The sequence below is a fragment of the Cariama cristata genome, unplaced genomic scaffold (assembly GCF_000690535.1).
Source record: "Cariama cristata isolate BGI_N322 unplaced genomic scaffold, ASM69053v1 scaffold3938, whole genome shotgun sequence".
Taxonomy (NCBI): Eukaryota; Metazoa; Chordata; class Aves; order Cariamiformes; family Cariamidae; genus Cariama; species Cariama cristata.
The window spans coordinates 23,009-45,536 of record NW_009632695.1 but is presented as its reverse complement, the minus strand read 5'-3'; the positions used below and the strand labels follow the sequence as shown (position 1 = coordinate 45,536).

Below are 22,528 nucleotides of genomic sequence, written 5' to 3'. Positions count from 1 at the left end.
CTTGTAGGTCATGGAGATTTTGTGTAGTTACCTACTAATTCAGCAATTAAATCTGTGATATTATCCATAGCAAGCCTACCAGCACACCAATATTACCAGCCCGTTCAGTAGCCTTTTGGAGTGGGTGAATTATGCTGAATAGACTGTTCTGATCAACTCAAGGGCATTTTTAGTTTTATATTGTCTGACATGGCATGAAGCTTGAAACAACATGTCTCATTTCATTAGTCTTGCAGAAACACAATTTGAGCCAGTGCTAGTTTAGTGGGATATCATACCCTCATTTCCCTGCAGAATTTCAAGCAGATTCTGTATTGTGCATGTTTCTAAGTGTTCCCTTTTATTTCATTAAAAAAAAGCTGCTGGGAAAAATCCAAAAAGAAAATTCAGGCTTTTTTCAATGTAATTTGGCACTTAGAATTATCACTGTTCTTCCTGTTTTGCCCATACAAAATGTTTAATTGCATTGCAGTGCAAAACAAGATATCCTTAATGTGCGGACCAGTGAATTTTTCAAATTGCTTTTTCATGAATAGAAGCTTAAAATGATTCTCAGTTTAATTATACTATAAGCCTTAAAGAAGTACCTAGGATGAAAAATATGTATGACATGACAGTCATGTTTTGAATCCCTCACTTACATGCAGTGAAAATGTTTATCACTAGGGTAATACAGATTTTTGTTTCTCAAGAAAGATAAAATTTATTGCATTGATGACGGTAGCCTTCAGCTATGATGTCTATAACATCAGTGTGGGAGAAAATCAATTAACAGAAAATAAAGAGATTAGAGAATCCTGTTAAAGGCATATCATAACTATTGACTCTTTTGCTTAGGGGTGCATAGCCAGATGCAAGTTCTGAGGTTGCTTGCTTCTGTGTCTTCAAGTTTTAGCCCTTGCATAGGTTCCCTCTTTACTTTTGTCTGTAGCCCCAACCTGGAGATGAGAGAAGGCCATGTAGCTGCACACTGTAGTGCTTTTGCTCTTGCCAGCTGATGCGAGCTATTGACGGAGACAGTAGAGCTTGCCCCTCTGATATTTCAAGAGTGCTGGTGTAAGGAGAACACAGCACTGACAAGGAAGTGGAAAATAACCAGTTGAAAAAACGGTACTTTAATCTAGTTGTGTTATCAAGCATGCTGTATTTTATGTGTTCTGTCTGAGCTTATGCTCGATCATGCTGTAAAGAAGAGGCACACAGGGAGCTTAAAATCAGTTCTGGATTTTCTTGCAGCTTACCTTGAGAACACTGTAAGTGAAGTTAGACTGGTTAGTATCCATGCAGGCTATTAAATGCTGCTATTCAATTTGGATCATAAACCTTTTGAAGTGAAAGAGAGAGAAGTCTGAATGCTGAAAAAGAGAAATGTTTCACATCAAAGGCATTCTTTCTATTGAGGTTTACACAGCCTTTTGGCCTCATTATTATTCATGGTGTTTTTTCAGTAATACAACAGACAATTTAGGCACCTAATTTACTGATATGATACTTCTTTTTGCTCTTCCTTAGCTTTGAAACGTAGTTGAAAAGCAGCTGAAATATGTTTTTGACTCATGATAAAAGCTCAAATCATCTGCTTCGGCATAGGCCTGTATAAAGCTCATTTTAATGCATATCTTGCAGTAACCTGCAAAGCCCTTTGATCCCCACAGCAACCGTATAGAGAGCTGCATGATACATCATTCTCGTTACCGTTGTGATATGCATAACTACTTTGGTACATAGGGCAAGTTCTAACGTTCAGAAATACTCTTTTGTAGTGTTACACACACACATTTACAGTAGCTTTAGGAGGCTGGTTAAACCTAAACCTTGTGAAAAGCAAACACATTTCAAGGTGTTTCATTCATTGCAGGATACTGTGTTCCTGTTAGTAAGCCCAGAGAAAGCAGATCTTTCTCCCCTAAGATATGCTCAAATTGCTAAGTAGGCAGTCCCCAGTGGCTTCCATTTTGTATTTTATCCCTTTGTATGTAAAAGGCATATACCATGTAGAATTAGACAGTGTTCATCACAGGAGCGACAAAATGTCTTCACCCATCTTCATATACACAGTAACAAAATGATACATCCTAAGCTAAGTGCAGTATAGGCTATACAGGTGAAAATTGTGTAAAGCCTCTGCAACATCCTGATTGCATATGTAACACCAGGAAAGGGCATCATCCATGTAATCTTGACATTATGGTAGTTTGAAAATGCCAAGAGAGCGTATTCATGCTTCCAAACACGTAATACCATTGTCTGGTCTAGGTGGCTAGGGAATATACTAAAATAGTCACCCAGGCTTAACCTTTTGCTTTCTTTAACTAGCTTAAACTAGCAGCTTCCCTGGTTGTCTCTGTGACAGATATCCTGAGGAAGGGTAGCAGCATGCCAAAGGTACTATCTTGGTCTCCGTCATACTCCCTGATTAAAGCTTTATTTTTATCACTGACCTTCTATTCAGACTGTTTGTTTCCATATTCATATACACTCAGCTGCATATGCAGCTAAGCAGGAGTGGTTTTCAGTGTGAATTTAGAATTCCCTGATACTGGGCATAAAGATGTTTATTTGGTTCCTTCCAAGGGGAGAGAGCTGCCTTGGTGGGATATGGTGGAAAACACACTCCAGGATATTAGCAATAAAGTCTTTAGGCAACAAGGTCTGAGTGGTACCTAAAATTTTAGACAAAAATAAATTTCACAGTCTTACTTACTCAGAGGTTGTCTAAGTGAGGTTTAATGGTGATTGGAGATAAAAGAGGTCCAGAAAATTGGTGCATTCAAAGTAGTTTGAGATTCCGTACCTGGAATTTGAAAGCATAAAGATTTGGACATAAAATCATTCCTGGCCACAAAGTCTATGGATCAATGGAACAAGGCATTGATTTTACCAAAACCACTAGGTCAATATGTTGGAACAAACTATATTACCAAGGGAATAAAAAGAAAGTGTATGTAGTGTACTGAGCAGGTTAGGGACGATTGATCACACAGAAAAAATAATAAAATGTTCCTACTAACATGAAATTAAGACTTCACAGGCTTAAGCATGTTTTAAGGAAATAATCTCAGTATAATTAGACAATACTCAAACTAGATGATGTTCAAAACCATTACTGTGCATTTGGCAAGTTTCAAACTGAGATTCAACTAATTGATATCAAGAAAACACAAATTTTTCATTAGTTTTGATTATATCTTTAGAAGGGCTAATAGCTCATCTTCTTCAGTACTTAGTGTGATCTAACAATTTGGCGAATTTGTATAAAGTTTAATGCATCACTGAAGAGAACAGGCAAATTATGTCACATCTATGTGCTACATAATCCCTGTTCTTTGTCCTGCAAAATCCAGACTGGCTCAGGGAGAAAAGTATAGGGCCGCACAAGATCATTATTTCTCAGCTAAACTCTAACATATACACAGTGCAATGCATGCTCAGATTTTGCTACTATATGTGTGGGGTTATTTTTTTTGTTTTTAAATTTATTGATTCGTGCTGAGGAAGTAAGCAGATACAGAGATCTGGATTGAGGAGAATTAGACATAGTACGTGGAAATGACTGACATTAGAGTTTCAGAAAATAATTCATCAAAGAGAAGAAGTTCAGCCCTTTGCAACATGAATTGTTTTCCTACAAAATGGAAGGTCTGGGATTTTTTACCTAAAAAACCAGAAGCTGCAAATACCACTCTGTAAGAGATGTGTAGCTTTAAAATGGTGTGTTAGCTCTTCTCACTTTAATAACATCCTTGTCATATAAGCTGTTCATATTCTTCAAAAATATTAAGATATGTCTGAGGATATTTAAAGCTAAACTTAACACAAAAGAAGAATCTATTATTTTTCAGAAAAAGTACAAATAATTTGACATGATGCCTTTAAAAAGTTGAATTGCAAAGGATTTTTCTTTTGAAACACTTAAATTATTTTTGTCACATCTTCTTTTAAAAGCATGTCTTAATGTTCCCAGTTACTTTTTCAGTATGGCTGGTAGATTCTTTTTGAATGACAGCACTTGAAGTAACAATCAAATGGACTTAAATGACCTAGTAGAATTTAACCCAGCTGATGGTTCTAAAGCCATAATTTTATTTGACGAAGCATCTCAATTGTTGGTATTAGCTCACAATCTACCAAATATGTGAAAATATAGTATTGTGACTAATGCTTTCATTTCAAAGATGTGCTGATTGTATACACAAGCAATAAGAATGCACCCTTTAAAACAGCAAACAGCATTTCTGGAGACATGCTTTTGACTTCAGTGTGCTCATGACTGAAAAGGGTATTGTGCTTTTTCGGCTGCCCAAATGTATGGTACTGGCTATGCAGAGCACAATGCAAAAAGCTTTGTGCAAATCATTGCAATTCTGGAAAGCTGTGAAGAAGAAATTGGTGTTCCTTAGAATAGTGCCATTTTCTTTATCGAGTATACATTACATATTTCAGACATTAAGGCTGTTAAATATCAGTCAGTACCATATGCATGACTTATTAAAATGAGAAAACAAATCTAAAGGGTTCTTAAAAATATTTTAAATTAAATCGTAAGTTTGGAAATACACCTTTAAAAAAAACAAACCTCAAGAATTCTTAAGCAGCAGCTTGGGTGAAACAGATTCTAGATTTGATCTGACCCACTGTCTAAATCAGATCAGAAGACACCTCATTAAATAAAATCTCTCTCATGGATTTCATTTTGGCCTTTTCAAGTTGCCATATGCTTCTTCAGCCTATACTCAAGCACATCAAGATAGCTTGTAAGAGCCAAAAACATTTCTCCTGCTTTCTCCATTTTTTACACTGTGAAAGGGCTACAATTGGCTGTCTTGTGGCAAATAGCAGTGAAAGGAATAGCTTGGTTTGCTAACAATGTGGCAAAAAAAAAGGAAGGAGTTAAAGCCAGAAAACTAATTTGTCGAGACTATCATGGATCCTGCCAAATTATTTAGAATTTCTAAATCCTATATGGTGAGGAGGAAGACGAGTAGAAGGGGTAATTACTCTTTAAAACTTGGTTCTTATAAGTCATCATGTGAAGCCTATTCTCAGAGGACCAATTACCTTTCTGCCAAAAGATCATTTAATTTGAGATCAGGCAAAGGTTATATACGAAAATGCAGATCTAGTGCTGCCATTTTTGTGTTGGATGTTTCATGTTATCCTCAGATAAACTGTCTCTTGTATTATGAAAGCTGGTCATATAGAGGAACACAAACTATTGGATAGGGCCCCATATACAATATACTCATCGTTGTTTCTACTCATAGAATAGAGTCTGGATGCTATTCCAGCAAACAAGTCTTAAGTAAGTAATTCAGGCTTTGCTACTGTTCACAAATATATTTAGTATACTGCTAGCCATATACCTTGTAAAATGAGCTAATACATTTAGAAGTGAAATGTAATGATTAATTTTCACAGATTATATAGTCTGGGCTGTATTTCTGGGATCAACATCTGAAAACTGTCGCAAAATGTGGCCTGTTGCAAGATTGCAATACTAACCTGTTTTGTGCTGCTCTGAAGGCTGGTTTTCTTTAAGCAAGCTAAAACAATTGTGCAGCTGCTGTGTGGTGGAAAGGTAAAGTCTGCAATTAGATACTCTTTTTGGTTTAGATAGAGAAAAATTATCCAAAAGAACGCAAATACCTGACACGTATGAAGCACTGCTTGTGACAGCTAACCTTTAGAACTGTTTCTCAACAATCAGCAGAAAATTAGAATACATTGCAGACCTCTTACAATCCTGTTGAGAGGATGAGCTAGGTGAATGACCTTCAAGGACTTTCCATATGCAAGTTCTCTAATTGTGAAGTTGTACTTTCCATCTTCTGTTTAGGACTGCAAACACAACACAGGTGGTTCATATTGTGATAGATGTCTCCCTGGCTTCTATGGTGATCCTACTAAAGGGACAGCTGAAGACTGTCAGTTGTGTGCCTGCCCCCTAAGTGTACCTTCTAACAAGTAAGATGTATATTTATTGCATTTTTTCTCTTAGTAAATTGCATAACTTTTTAATTTATACTTTTGCATGTACACTTGAGATTTTTTTCTGGCTGCCTTACTTTCCTTTATTGAAATTGAACAAGCGAGTCCTTTTTTTAATGTTTAGCTTTCTTGAAAAATATAAGTACAAAAACAAACACAGAATATAAATGTTCTTGAACTGTGAAACTGTGGGAGTCCTGAACCCTACAAAGTTTTGCCCTGCATCAGAATTGTGCAATAGCTTCCTATTTTTAAAATGGACAAAATCAAAACTGAACATCCTCAAACTCTGTAGAACTCATTTTAAGGTTCAAACTCTCATGACTTTACAGTTCTAGACCAATTATTAAATTTGTTTCTGAGGAAAAAACAAGTTGTTAAAGATTTAATGTGTTACCTGAAGGCTGTTAAAATGCTCATTTTTCTTTCTTACTTAGCTGGCAGTGAGTTTGGTATGCTAGCGATAATATATGTGAACAATTCAGATTCCTTCACGCATCCTTCACACCAAAAATAAGGAAGTTTCTACCAAGATCATGTGACTGTACAGATGTAGTATGTGTCATGTTATTTCTGAATAGCCTAACAAGTGACTAATTTACATACAAATTTTAATTCCTGTAGTATTTAATTCCTAACATGACATGACAGAGCATCTGTAGGTCTCTAAGCTTAATACTAAGTTCCTGGTGCATAGAGAATATTGCCCATGTAATGAACCTCTGAGATATATTTTTATTAAGAAATTAGTTTTGTCTTTTATAGCAGTGTCTTATTTCTTTATGATGTTTATAATGATTCTCATCTCTGTTTTCACAGCACTTGGGTCTTTTTCTTTGCAATACCAGATAAGGTGAAGGAGAACTGTTCTATCCACTTTAGAAATGTGGTGGTGATGGTGTTGTTCTATAGTTAACTTAAGCTGATTTAACTGCTGCAACTGCTGCTCGTTCCCTCTCCTCTTTCCTAATGGCAGCAGTTTCCATAGGCAATCATTGAAGCCAATCATAAAACTGCCTTCCGAAGCACAACAGTGATAAGTGAATTGCCATATGTCAGAAAAGAACGCTTGGCCAAATTGGGAATCTAAAATTATCTAAGCTTGTTTTCTAGATCCTGGGCTATATTTTCCTCTTTGTGCATATATCTCCATATTTGTACTTACATGATGCAAATGAAAGCAATACCCATATTATAAATGCCATATGTAATGCACACTTGACTTCTTTGTCTTACCTCTTCTCATTAATGCATCACTGTTACAAAATGTTCTAACCTTCTTAGTCTTTAAGGAGTTTCAGGTAAGCTGATTTATTTTTTCCATAGAAATTATCAGACATACAACTATATAATTCTTTCTACCAAATGTAGATCTCTGGGATAATTACTGCTTTTCTCTTGAAATTGTGATAAATTTAATATCGTTAATGAAGACTCTGCTGGGAATGTTTTGTCACTGGAAATGGGAGATAGAAGATATGTCACTCAGCCTGGGAAGGTCACAAGTAAACTCATAGCATGTGAACTAGGAATTTGGGTTTGTCTCAGAATTTTAAAATTTTCTTGGAGAATTAAATAAAATCACAAAATTATTCCCAAGAGCTGTTTTCTATAACATACTTGTAAGCCTTTAGGAAGCCCCGTCTCCCAACGTAGACTTGTCACATATATAACATACTGTGTATTCATACTTGTCCCATGTCCTGACTGGTATTAATGTTGTTACCTTATGTAAAAAATGAAGAGTGATGATGAATCAAGAGGGACTAAGATTTTTTGAAACTTGTTTTGACAGATCAATACACACTGTTCATTAGTATTTATCACTAATGAGTAATGAGATTCTAAATAATCATGAAGATAAACTCTTCTTTTCTCACCCTGCTATGATATATTTCCTTTATAATACGCAAATGGCAATTTCTCAATATATTAATGTTTAGTGTTGAGATGTGGACGGACTATTAAGTCAGAAAAAGAATCAAAGGGTGCTAGGTTTGAGCATAACCCTTAAAACATGGAAATTCTGCTATTCATTATTATTGCTTAGTAATATTAAGTACTTAATTATTATCTTCAAAATTTATGCAGTTGAATTCAGAGCTCTTGATGAAACTGTGGTACAGTCAATCTTGTGCAATGCTGTAATGAGCTGTGATAGCATCTCCACAAAGTTTCCCATGTAGCTCTTAGAAAGAGTGAGGTGGGGACTGACAAGCAGGATCTTATTTGAAGTAAGTCAGGTTCTGCTGATTAGATTCAATGATAATGTGTGCCTCAGTTGAAAATTGCTTTCATTGCTATTTAAAAATAGAATGAACAATTATCGTTTCTTCAACTGGCTCCTCATGCATTAGTGAATCTATTCTTAACTGAAGGACATCGCAAAATAAAACAAACATAATCCTTACGGGAAAGAGGAAAATCCCAATACCTGTCTATGTTTACTGGACCTGACTTTCCCACATTTTTCTTACTGATCTCTTATGTCTGTGGCATAAGTTGCCCTATGACAGACAGGGTATTTATAAATGGAAATAATCTATAACAGAAACAGAGTAACTGAGGTCAGATCATAGGATGGATGACTCCTGAGAAGCTCTTCTGTCTTCCCTGTGCCTATTATTTTCCAGAAACTTTCATCATATATCCTCCTATAATTTATCCGAGGTCAGATTATGTCTATTTGTTATTATTGTTGCACGAAGTTTTACTTTGATTATGCCTTCCTTCTGATGTCTTTGTTAGAGCAATTATATACCTTCCTAACTTTTTCTAGGTAACAAAAGGTAAGTTTAGTGTCTTCTTTTCAGATAGGTGCTTTGTTTTTATGTTGTGGATAGTCACCCCATCACCCCACTATGCACCTGCTCCCATTCTTTTTTTTTTTTTTTCCTTTTCTATTTTTCTATTTGGTCAACCAGAATTGATTACTGTTATTTAGATGAGGCCTTATAAAGGTGCTTATATGTCTGTCTTTAATAATCATTCCAGAATTGTAGAAGAACAGGTTGCCTCTTCTGCATGCTGTCTTTTAGAGTGTCAAGAGATTTCCTCACAAAAATGTGTTAAGGGAGAAAGTTTGTGGAAAGCAAAATGCTAAACAGTGAAGGAGCATAGTTCAGAGTTAAACACGGACATCAGGAGGTGGAACTTGCAAATACCTACAGTACCCTTATTTATTAAAAAAAAAAAAAAAAAAGCTAAAAATAAGTAAAGCATAGCAAAGAGGTAAAGCTTTCTACTCCGCAAGCTATTCTTAAACTTCAGCATGCCTATCTGGCCTGTTGCTTGAGGTCATTGGCACTTGATTTACTCAAATGCACTGTCTGGGAAGCTGCACCAGATATTTCCCTTTTTGCCCCTCCCCTTTCTTGTTCACTGGGTTCCTTTCACAGCCAATTATACACAAAGTTAACTGAGCTTTCAAATCAGTTGTCCTTCAGAAAGATTTATACAGGGGCCACATTATGGCATAGATTGTTTTGCCAGGCCCTCAGGGGCACAAACAAACAGCTGTACATTCCTGCCTTTTTAATGGTATCCAGACCACTCGGTGGCAGGCTCAAGTCCCGTAATAACAGGCTATTGGGATGCTGCCATCCGTTACTCTAAATTCAGTGTCGCAGAAATAGCAGAGTCATTCCAAATTCAGTTTGCTGGAGTCAAACTTAAGCCCCATGTCCTAGACCAGAATCACTTTTCCTGGGCACTGTTTCGCAAATTAACGATCTCTGAAGTGGGAAGAGAGTTATGCTGCTAACCATCTTTTCTTTATGTTTCTTTCTTGTCCCTCTTCTTACCCAATATCAACAACACAGCTTTAGCCCAACATGCCATTTTGACCGAAGTCGTGGATTAATATGCGATGAATGCCCAGCTGGGTACATGGGACCACGCTGTGAAAGGTAAGCAAGCACCATGCTTTTAACCATGTGAGATCTGAAACAAAAGTACTGATCACATGGAACTATTCTACCTTTATATTACTTCCCTTTCTTGTCCCCATTGCTGTGTTGTGAGGCTCACTGAAGAAATGCCTGAGAATCTTTCCCTGGTACTGTGTCCATGCATTGGTATAGTTCTAGTGCTTGTTTTATTACTTCACGGTAAAGTGCAGAGCTTCCAAGTAGCATTTGCTGAGAAGTAAGAGTCTTTTTAAAAAATTATTCTTCTAGCTTTTCTGTCACTCTTCTGAGATTTTTATAATTATTTTGTCTCTTCTGTCATTTGAATATTTAGAGCATGGTGAATCAAATATGCAATGAATTACTGATGCCTCTTAGACAAGTCAATATGCAGTGAAAATACAGCTCTTCTAACAAGTTATTTGTTGATTTTGCTTATTTTGAAAAATAATATTTTACATTTTTGTTGCTTCTCATTTCCCATTGCAGTCTTTATTTAGCAAGTAGAACAAAATAGGTTTTAAAACAAAACCAATCATTCTTCTTTGTCAAATACACAGAAAAACTTGATATATATTTCCTACGTTTATTACTACCTATACAAAAGACAAATTAAAAAAATACGTCTAGTCTGTCTTTGGCTATGACAGGTTTGAGTGATATGTTGGTACTGAAAGAGAAAATTCTCTCCCCTTCTTATATCCTGTTATTCTGAGAGGATAACATGCCGGATTTACATGAAGCAGAAGGGTAGTGTGCGTGCTGGTGCTAAGCTCCTGGGAAGCCCCTTCCAGAGGAGGTGAGACTGCATAGGCAAGGGACATCAGCACTGTGTCTGCACGCCCTCAGTCCCTTGGGATTTCACGCGGATGGAACAGCTTTCAAGAGCAGTTAGCGTGCCAGGGGACCTCTGCTAGTTGTTTGGAGGTTGTGATGAATCAGCGTTGGCTGTGGCTCCATGATCCCAGTCTCCTGTGACCCTGCAAATGATACCTTTTTAAGAGGGGCTGGGGGAGCCAGATAACTAACACCTGGCTAGACAATTGTGGGGCATGAAAACATGGCACTTCTGTTTCTTAGTAGGCTTTTGCTATTTGGCACTTCCATGAGCTGCTTGCAACATTTTCCAACGTAAACCCTGAAAAAAAGGTAAGGGTTCTGAATGAAGACTTACAATACTCAGACTGTTTTTTTATGAACCAAAAGGAAGAGCCAACCAGAAAATCTGGAACCTAACCATACGCTGTGAATCACCCTCTAGTCCTGTCTTTCCAATTCACATTTACAACTACTTCCTTTTAAATCCCCTGTTGTGCTGTATCTGTCTTAAAGTGAGAGCGCAGGCTGTCACCTGCTTCCACCCATCATCACTGAGTCTGCTCCTGCTGTGTGCTATTTCTGCCTGTCTTTTCCTGTCTGTCTGGGAAGTCATCACCTTCTTTCAGCTAGTGGGCTGTGAAGTTAATGACAGCAGAAATAAATCACATCAAGAGCACTTTGGTGGCAGTTCGTCAATGCAGGGTCATTGACAGCTTCCATTAGCAACAAGTGCTATTTCTGAGTGGAGCACAGGCTGTAGATGCAATAGGACAGAATCTGAATAAGTGGCAGGCTTGGATTTTAGCCTGATTTCCTAAGGAAATGAGGCTAGTGTGATCTTTTTGTGCACGTCTGGCTGCCTGCCTGCAAAGACATTTGAACTTGTAGGTCAATTTCAACCAAATTCGACAGAAGAGTAGAAGGTCTCAAAGATAATAATTGTTCCTGAAGGTTTTGTGAAAAGAAGTGGCTGAATAGAGGTTAATAAATCAGAACATGTCATAGCTAAGGGCGAGAATACTGTGTGAACTCACACCTGATTAAACAGCAGAGAATACAGAGAGAAAGAGAGAATGAGCGAGATTATTAAATGTTCTGCCCATAAGAAAACTTTCACAGGGCAAGGAAAAAGCACTGCTGTAGCCTGAGGGATTACTCCCTGCTGAATAGCAACATCCTGCAGCAAATAATCAGCCCTTAGCCTTGTAACCATGAGGTATAAATCCACTGGAAATTAGGCCATTAATTCCAATGCTCATAGAACTATTTGCTTTTAATTGTAACAAGTTGCTTGGAAATGCCCACAGCTGTCAATAATAATGAACAGGAGAAAGCATGTTGCCTTTTGCTATTAATAGTGATTATATAATTGCTAAAAGGAGTTTACGTGAAATTCTCTTTCATTTTCGCAACTGCAAAGTGACAAGTGATCTGAGCCACATGATTCATTAGCTGAACAGTCCTAGATTATCATGACATACCAAGTATCATGAAGTAAGCATACACAGTACTGTGCTTATTTAGCCTCCAATATCATCTTCTGCCCCCTAGGGAGATAAGATAGGTAGATAGATACATATATATACACACACACACACACATATCTGAGTTGTAAAATGTAAAAAAAATTTGCTACTTCTCTCACTTGAACTCTTCAGAAAAATGTTGCCAAAATTACTTAGTGCTCTTAGGGGTCCAGCTCATAACACCATCAAAATAGTTGCATATATAATCTGTGTTGGGATTTACCATGTTACCATCTATCTATAATGGTAGAGAAAGCCCAGCTTCCTTGTTTAATCTTTTTCCCCAGAAAATTAGACTTGGGTTTCTCATTTGCTCACTGCTCACTTTCCCAAGGGGTATAAGGTAGGACAGACACTCTCCTAACTCCATGGAGAGGGTGTATGAGAGTGTCAAAAAGCTGTCCTTGGGGCCCTGCACATTTACACCATGATCGTATGCATTTTCCAACGACACAGTCTTGATACAGACAAGAGCACACAGTTTTAGGGAAAAGAAGCAAAATGGGTGAGAGCCTAGCTTCTCCTGTGGCACTCCTTCATTTATGAATGTGGTTCCAGTGACCTAGAAGTGAGTCGCTTGGCTTCACCCTGCTGCTCCTTCTAGCTAATATAATTCTTCCACTAGTGGCAGAAGTACAAGTCTCTGTTGCAGTGCTGATGGGAAAAGGGTCAAACATTCAGGAGTTTTGATACAAGTGTGTTATGCAGGATTGTTTACAGCTTGCAAAGGTAGGCACTCTGAAGTTAGAAAATGCAAGATGTATAGTTGGTCATACAACAATAGCATCTGTGTTGTGCACCTGAGTTAAGATTTTTCACTGCCTGTTCACAAGCCGTTTCCCCACAGGGCTTTCACCTGCTTTTGTACACAGGTTGAATGCACATTAGTTTCAAAGCGACTGTAAAAATATTTCCACATTTTAAAGTGTTTGGATTTGCAGCCCAAATTAACTCTGTCTCAAGGTTGGTTTGTTTGGTTTTTTTCCAGTAAATATAAAGAAATGTATAAAGTAGGCATGTGTTTGTGTGCATATATGTGTATATACACAGCACCATACAGGCTGCTATGAAGAAAATTAACTCCATCCCAGCCAGACCCAGCAGACATACATACGCATGTATTGATATAGTAGCCCTGTATTTGGCACCAGTTATGCCAAATAAAAACAAAGTGTCAGTCACAGACACACCTGCATTTGGGGGGAAAGCCGAACATAGAGGAAGAAAGATAAATACAGAAACAATCTTTCTTCACTGCTTTTACTCCTATTTTTATTTCTTTTTTAATCTCAGAGAGGTCCCGTTGTACTTAGCAGTCATTTATTTAGACATGTATTTTGTGTAATACGTAAATGTAATTTTCCATGCCACCAGCTTTTCTGGTTGGCTCTTCCTCTTGGTTCATTCCTACTTTTCCTCACCCTAGTCTGAGTATTGTAAGTAGCTGAAGAAGAAATGTCCTTAAGGGAATACAGATGGAATTAGTGAAAGCAGATTTTTTTTAATCTTCCCCTGCAAATTCAGGAGAAGCGGGAGAAAAAGTGGAAGAATTTACACATAAATACAGGCACACAGTTTTCTTTTAAGATTAACTGGTTTACGCCTACTTTCAGGATGATCTTGAATCTGAATTTGAGGTTATGTATGTATATAAGTAGAACACAGCTATGCGATGGTAGTGGGTTTTGCTGATTTTGATTAGCAATGTCTAAACTGATAAGAATACAAAGAGTTACCAAGATCTCCTGCTATTAATAGAAGGAAATGATTAGCAGTGCATTTCTCCCAAAGCCCTGGAGTTTTTTTTCTGCAAATTGCTTGGTAAGTTTCTGTGAATGCTATCAGATACAGAATGAAGCTCTAAATGAAAGTGAAAGAGCAAAATGAATACACATTAAGTGAAGTCAAATAGATTAGTAGTACCAAATGATATAGAGTTATGAAAAATACGCCAGTAATAAGTGAGAAAGACCTTCGGAAAGTGTGGGTGAACTTCAGACATCATCTGTTTTACGCAAAATAAGATAACTGCATAAATTATCCAGTTATTTTTTGGCTTTGATAAAACATGGCTATTAATTGTTACATATTAAGAGACATTCCTGGCCTTTGTAACTGAGACATCATCGCTGAAAAAAAGCCAATTTGTTTTGGCAAAAGTAAGCTAAAAATCAGTCTTTTGTAATCGCTGAGATATCCTCCATCCAAGGAAAAAATATCCATTTCTTTGCAGGAAATACAGGGAGGTGCAATATGTCGCTACATTCATGACAGGTTCTGAAAATAGAATGCCTGAATTATTCTAATGACAAGATTTTGAAGTATTGTTGCTATGAGGAGGTAATTGTGAGAGATGCCTATGCTAAAGGAGTAAAGCACAGTGGGCTGGATTGTGAAAATTTTACTCATGTTCTTGAGTGCTTACAGACACCCAAACCACTGGACTATTTATACATGTTATTCATCTACGGTCTGCATCATGGGTATTTTTAGAGAATGGAAAAAATCCTAGTTTGTGTAATATCTTACTACCAAGAACTGTTTGATTAGATCCAACTATAATTTCCTCCCTAGTCTCAGTTATCCATTTTTATAATCTTTGCTAATGATACTGAATAATACATAACTAATGTTTAGACAGCTTTGTTTAGGATCCAGGTGGAAGCTTCATTAGATATTCTGGATGCAAGGAAAAGGATGAACTTGGTGAGCATAAAGGGACAAGAGTGAAAGCATAGTGAAGCTTTGCATTCCCGTATTAGGGTGGCATGCAAAATCCTTGCCCAACCGTACCATCCAGTACCATTACAAAGCAGAGAGAATATCTGCGTACATTAGAACTGCATTCAAACTGACTTCAAAATAGGAGGAAACATTGATTTATGCAATGTGTTTTATGTACTTTCTGTTTTCTTTACACTAATTGGAGTTCATCTGAGATACACATGAATAACTTCATTAGCTGGAACTGGGCAATTTTTCTTCTTTTTCTTCACTATCTACAAGTTGCTCTTACTGTGAAGTGTGAGCAAATGTAATGGAAAGGGAAAGCAGACCAGAATATAAATAGGAAATAGGCTGCGAGATGAGTAGAAATTTGCTTTAGATACACAGTCATGTTAGGTCAGATTCACTAACCGGTTTTACATGGTACTTACAGGAAATTGCTGGTGGGCAAGGTGGAAAAAAAGGTGATATTTTTAAATATCTCTGCTAAAATATGAAAGATGTAGTACACATCAACATAGTTCCTGTGATAATGAGCAATCTTTTTGTTACCTGTCTATACACAGAGATTAGCAATCCATTCATTAAACAAATCTGACCATGCAGTAGATCGGGGAAGGCTAAGTCAGGGGAGGATCTTGTTAGGTAAACAAGTTTATGTCTCTATTGCTTTCTAAACCTGTTTTTCTAAACTAAACAAGTTTTTAAGGTAGAGGGAAAAAATCATCAGGCTTGCTGGTAAATGAGTACAGAACATTTAGACATGATATGCTGAGATACAGAGCCTATCTAACATGGACCTGAATTCCTCTAGTGTGCCAAAAGACAGATTTCTTACTATGCTTTGTCTCGTCTTCAGTGCCAGCGACAAGATTTTTCTCCCACTGAAATCTAATTACTGGCAGAACTGGCAGGATTTCAACTGGTACTGTATCTACAGTGCTGTTAAAAAGGAGAAGGAGGGAGAGAGAAAAAAGACACTTAAGAAATGCTTGAAAGAAGATCAAATTATTTTTGGTTATTAGTGAGGCAACAAAATTAAATATTTCTAGTAAGAGGATTATTTAAGGGTCCTGACTGGTGATGTCTTTTACCTTAGGTGTGCAGAAGGCTATTTTGGACAACCTCTAATACCAGGAGGATCGTGCCAGCCGTGCCAGTGTAATGACAATCTTGACTTCTCCATTCCTGGCAGCTGTGACAGCTTGTCTGGTGCTTGCCTGAGATGTAAGCCAGGTACAACAGGCCAATATTGTGAGAGGTGTGCTGATGGATATTTTGGCGATGCTCTTGATGCAAGGAACTGTCAACGTAAGTCATGAACTTTTACTGCTCCTGACAGCATTGAACTATCCTATAACTGTGTTCCTGAGAGGAAAACTGTGACTCTGTATGTGTGAGCAAGAGAATGATACGATGTACTTACACCTCTAATAATAATAGTGTTTTACTTGCATCTGCATGTGGAAAGGGAAGCTGCAAAGTAAACAGAAAGAAGAACCTATTAAAAAACTTCCTGCTGTAGTTGAAGCAGTAATGAAGCAGACATGGAAAAAACCTGGGAGAGCGGAGCATTGCATGGATGCAAAAGGTTATACTAAATGTCAGATCTACAAAAATAAATACAAATAAATGAAAACAATTCACTAAAAACACTATAAGCCATCCAAGGAAATCCCATTAACTAGTGAGATTGGTGCTGAAAGGAGGGAATGATATTTCAGTTACTGTAGGGTCCAACTCTGGCAGCACTTGTGACCTCCTTCCCACCTACGTGACCTCAGTAAGAGCTGGGAGCTGCTGCCTCTTACAGGGCAAGATTCTCTTGCCCTCCTGCAAAGCAGAGTCTGAAATCTCCTGACAAATTTTCTAAGGTGCCCTGGAGGAAGCTGGCAACAAACTACCACTTCTCAGCTGAGTGGTGGCATGTTGTTTAAGTATCAGCCCCAGCTCATACTTCCCCATAGTGACTGCAAAAAATTGTTGAGAGCAGATGGAAGATTTGGTAGGAACAGGAGCTTTTGCTTCTGTAGGAGGCAGTGGTGCTCTCTGAGCCATTGCTGGCGCAATTTGGAACACAGCTATTAGGCAGAACAAGTGCTTTTAACTTAAAAAGATTCTTCATATACTCTTCCACCTCATTCTGAGGATGGAATACAACAGGTTCTAAACTGTCCTGAAAGAGCAAAGCATTTCATTTCATTGTCACAGGATTTAATCCTTTTTGATTCATTGGAATAAACTCAGAGCAACTGCATTGACTGCAAAGGTGTTATATCAGGATAAAACTATGTAGGTAAAAGAGCTGGGCTATTGTCAATGTTTCAAGCACAGAAGTCCGACCCACTGTCATCCATTTCCAGGATTTACTCTATTAGTGGCTTGCAGTTTGGCAGTGAGAATGCTAAGTTCTGTTGGACCACCTAAGACCGCATGGGAGCCAGTGAGATGCAGAACATCACCAGGTTTCTCAGCTAAGGCTAATAAACACTGATATACTTAAAGTCACAGATAGCCGTGAAGACGTATACCTGTGTAAATGCTTTCTATACCTACTTTATACAGTGCTGGATAAAAGTTGGACAATCACATATATTCTCTGCATGAGTTAACTGTTCATGATGAATGATGTCATATAAGTTAGGGTGTTAAGTGTGTAATGTGATTTAAAAGAAAGTGTATTTCAAAAGTCTTAGCTTCCAGTAGCTTGTCACCATTCCTGAGGCATCGATAGGACTGATGCTTTGAACATTTTTACAGTAGTGGCAGCTGCATAAGAAAGAGATGTAATATGAGGAGAGTTCAGAAAACACACAATTAAAAAAATATTAAAAATAAATACATATTTAATGTAGAATTACAAGCTTCCTTTTGTTGTTAGTATCACTGACAAGGAGAGCCCCCTGATGTATTCATAGCCTTGTGCTCACAGTTACCTTGTATTCATCTACTCTCCATCTTTCATGTGGGTTTTCTTTTTGCATATAATTTTTTATTTCCTTTGCAGACTTCCATGAAGTTTGCCCTGCAGCTACAATATCAGAGGGACTGTGCCTTTACTTTGTTGTTTTCAATTTCGTTCCTTATTAAAAAGCCAAATCCAAGAGTATTGCAAAGCATGAATTTTGCTTTCAAATTATTGTTTGACATGTTTCTTGCTCTCTCTCAGTACAGTGCTGTTGTCGTTCACATTAACCATTTCAAATGACTGTACAACTTTATATCAGTATAGCGTCTCTGAATTTCGTGGTGTATCTGTACAAAATCATAAATCTAAGAACAATGAGCAAATGTCCTAGGCTTATTTGATTTGATTCTAGCAGGTTGGTTTTTGGTGTGAAACAGCACAGTGTGCTGAAGCAAATACCTGGAGGTTGTACTGATGGTAATAGAACTAAGTGACACGAGATGAATTAAAGCAAATATTCAAGTGTGCCTGTGTGACAGTGCATAGGTACTACTGTTGGAGGAGAATAAATGTGTAGGTTGATTATAAATACACAGTCATAAATATTTATATAAATCTAGAGAGAATGAAGGGTCTTGACCAGTGTCATTTTGGGAGACAGGAAGACAAATTTCTCTGACAGACTGTGTTGTATTATAGAACCATTTGGAGGTTTGGACAATAGTTAATTTTCCCACTAGAGATGAATGAATGGGAAGGCTTTAGGTGAGATAAATGCAATTTATTAGATCGAGTAACAGTTCATTAGATGAATAGCCCTGACTGTATGTTTCTTCAGTATGTACATACTGCCAGAGCCAAGAAAAACAAAGTCTTGACTTCCAAATTCTGCCTTACCACTGCATTCCACTCAGTCATCTGTGGCTCAGTTAAGAATACATGGTATGCTGTTTGCGGTAATATAAAATATAAATAGGACAAACTCATCTGTTTAAAATCAGTGTAAATTTTCTTTTTGATTCTTGTGGTGTCATATGCCTGATAAGCAAAACAATTCAAATAAGACTGACTTTGTTTTTTGAGGTCTGTATAAAAAGTTTGGTGAAATACTGTTAATTTGCATTGAGAATTTTGGTTTGTTGAGTCTGAGCTTTTGCATCATCTTTCACTACTGACCATTTTAATTAGAAAGATAGTCAAAACATGTGACTATGACAGTCATCGCTGTGTTCAGTTCAGAGTGTCGGCAGTTTTAAAACATGAATTTTATGGTAAAGAAGAGGGTTGTATACAGGATGAAAGAGGTAAATTATGGATGCAGTTGAAAAATGAGAGTAAAAGGAAAAGAGAAGCAATGTTAATTGCAGCAGAAGTGTTTTTAAATGTTTGCATTTTTAAAATACATTGCAGAACAGAAAGAGATCAAAAGCTCTGAAGGTGTTACCAGACTGATATGAGAGCCCAGCATATTTTTGTTACTTGTTCCAGAACATGAGACATCTTTGCAAACATTTGAGGAATAATGCCATGAATAGACTGGCAAGCCATAAAGTCACTTTGATTTAAAAGAAACAACTTTTGCAGAATACCTCAGAAGTGGGGAGAAAAACAAAAAAATCCTTTCAATTTACAATTGGAAATTGTAAATTAGCAAGTCCAATAAAGTAATGAGGAAGCTTTTGTTGTAATAGTCTATATATAGAAAAAATATAACTGCTTTTTCTCAAATGGCACCTTGTGACATGCAAGTATGTGACCGCCATGTAGTGACTGTTGGAACTCTTAAGTGTTTCTTAAAATGAAGTTGTCAGGTTGAGGAAAAAAACCCCAACACACGTGGTCAGGGCACTGCAGGAAGGCAAAATGGGGACTGGAGCCCAGGTTTACAGAGTAGATTGATAAGCAGTATAGAGATGTGTTTTCATTCCGTTCTGGGGGGAAAAAAAGGCATGTGCAGGAACCAGCTCATGCTGATGGAATTGGTGACTCTGTGGTTATAGTCCCTGTGACACCAGTCACATCCCTCTTCTCTACTGTGAGTGCTAGAGGGATTTTTATCCTAATCTCTGCATGCCAAACGAATTGTGGTTGAAGAACATAAAGGGTGATAGAAAGCTTCCCCAAAATTTCTCTTCTAAAATAGAAGAATTTAGACACCAGAAGCATTGTTATTTTCCTCAAGTTCCTTTTCGTTGCCATTTTAAATCCTTAAGAGAGTGTTGTGATGGGTTAGGCTGGTCAACTGGCTTACGTGTCCTCTGGGAACTGTGATGCTGTTGCTGAGACAGAGGTCCCAGAGAGTCACGGTAGCAGATAATCCCTGGTCTGTCTTTCAGCTCTACTCCAGGGGTGCTGCCTGTGAGGAGGAGCTCTTGGGGGGCTGAGGAGGTGTCTGCCCCTGTAGCGGGGTCCCTGGAGGTAACCTTGTTTTGGATCCTCAGCCCACCAACGTTTCAGCCTAGTACCTTAACATGGACTGGACTCCAGGGCAGCAGGACCAGCATGTGGAGCAGTAACACTCCCACCTGCCATGCCTACATCCCATACACACCCTTGTAAGGGTCTGTACCCCCTTTTTTTCTTTAATTTTTTCTCTCTCATCTCAGTGCTGCCCTGTCCGTTCCCAGGTTTCAGGGTACATACTCAGTAATATGCTAAACATCCTGGTTTGATCTAAGAAGAGCATATAAAACAAGCTGTTTATGAACTTGAGGCAAAATTTCTCACTGCAATAATTTGGAGCAAAATTCCACATTAATATGGGTAGGTTGATGTGTATTGTCACTGTATGGGAGTGCCATCTTCTTGCTTTACTCAGGCCTGCCTTCCTGGATTTCTTAGGATGGCAAAAGCTGCGCTGTAAACATTTGGCTATTAAATTTAGCTTCAGAAAACATATTAACAGCTCCTTCTTCTTCTTCTGCAGCCTGTCACTGTCACATCAATGGCTCCTTCTCAGAGATCTGTGACTCTCGGACGGGCCAGTGCGAGTGTAAAGCCAATGTGATCGGCCGCCGGTGCGACGTCTGCAAGGTGAGTGACAAGAAACGGTGTTTCCTTCCAGCTTTCTTCCCTGTCTGTCTTAGCTAAATACTGTTTGGTTTTGGATAGTTTTTCTTTTTAGTTCATTTTTCATTTAAAGAACATATATGGGTTGTTCTTATGTACAGAAAGGTAAAATGACTGTTTTCTAAATGTTTTCTAAAGGTTTTCTAGAACAAAACACAGAACATTGCATTTGCATGCAATTAATATATTTTAAGCCTCACTGTACATATAAGTACATTTTTATATATGGTATATACACTTTATATTCTGAATATTTGATATAAATAAAGTCATTAAAAATATTGCAACTCTGGGGGATAATCCCTCTATGAAGAAAGTTGCAAAATGTCTAATAGCATCTTATTTTCAAAAAAAGCAGGATGCTAGTTTACTTCTGCTGTGAATGTTCTGCTTTTATGTGTTTTTTTTTTTTTTTCTTAGGGATTCTTCTTCTATGCCCAAATAATATACTCTTTTTTGGTAAAAGTGTCTTTTGCCTTGACATTGTTTTGCTATCTCATAAATCACTGCAAAAAACAGTGTTTCATAAACTTTCTCATAGTTATCTTCAGGGTGCTTAGGAATATGTTATAGCTGGCTGCACATTTCTCTAGCTCAGCATAAGGACTCATGGGTTACGCCTGTGTCCTCAGAACAACTCCACATGTATGTAATTTAAAGCACATAAATAATTCTGCAGAAATCACAAGGATCATTTTCACCCTTTAAAGCGGTGTAATTTCTGAAATGGTTTGCTCACACTCTATTTTCAACAGTATTTAAAGAGTCCGTTCAAAGAAAAATCATTGGTATCAATGGAATTCGCACAGATTGCGTAACGTACACATCAACTATCTCAAGCTAGTTAATACAATATCGGCAGTTGATTGGAATTAATATTTGTTTACTTTTGTGTTTACTACTATCTTTATTCCTGTACTCTTTTATGTGGTGTAGTTTCATTATCTTCACTTTCTAACAGTGTTCACTTTTCATTCTCAAAGCCCAGCTACTTCTGGGCCTCAGAAAAGCTGTTTTGTATACCCTGTGGCTGCAATGCTTTAGGATCCATGTCACTGCAATGTGATATGTCAGGAAGATGTATCTGCAAATCGGGATTCATGGGCAGACACTGTGAAATCAGCAGACAGGTGCCTAAATTGAAAGAGAATGCAGGAAGCAGCCAGCAGATCCGAGTCCCCGCGCGGAGATGGGGCACGGGCAGTGCCAGTGGGTGCCCACGGGGTGCTTACCGGCCTGCTACTCTGGTAATCAAAACTGTGTGCATTGCATGGGCTGAAATCTTATATTCGCTTGTGTTTGGAGCTCCTGCGGGTGCTTTTTTTGTCGTTGTTTGTTGGTTTTGGTTTGGTTTGGTTTGGTTGGTTTTTTTAAATAGATGTGCTACAATATATGAAACTATCAACAAACAGACATGCTCAGAAGACAGGCAACCTTTTAGGATACTTCCCCACTCCTAGGGCTTCTCATATTGCAAATGACAATATAGGCCAGAAATCAAATACCAGAGTAAGTCCAAAAGCATCAACAGCAGTATGTACAAAATGTATGGGTGATGTACATACATCAGTGGAATCAGTGGG

General features: G+C 37.7%; 1 protein-coding gene across 1 annotated transcript in view; it reads left to right on the top strand.

Moving 5' to 3' along the window:
- The window catches only part of LOC104166507 (laminin subunit alpha-2-like), a gene marked incomplete at its 3' end in the record, with an annotated part of 68,271 nt that overhangs the window by 24,347 nt on the left and 21,396 nt on the right, over positions 1–22,528 (top strand). The window contains exons 7-10 of the mRNA XM_009706459.1: positions 5,837–5,964; positions 16,068–16,279; positions 20,803–20,909; positions 21,929–22,192. Of these exons, the coding sequence (XP_009704761.1) occupies positions 5,837–5,964; positions 16,068–16,279; positions 20,803–20,909; positions 21,929–22,192 (711 nt within the window). The remainder of the gene's footprint in view (positions 1–5,836; positions 5,965–16,067; positions 16,280–20,802; positions 20,910–21,928; positions 22,193–22,528) is intronic.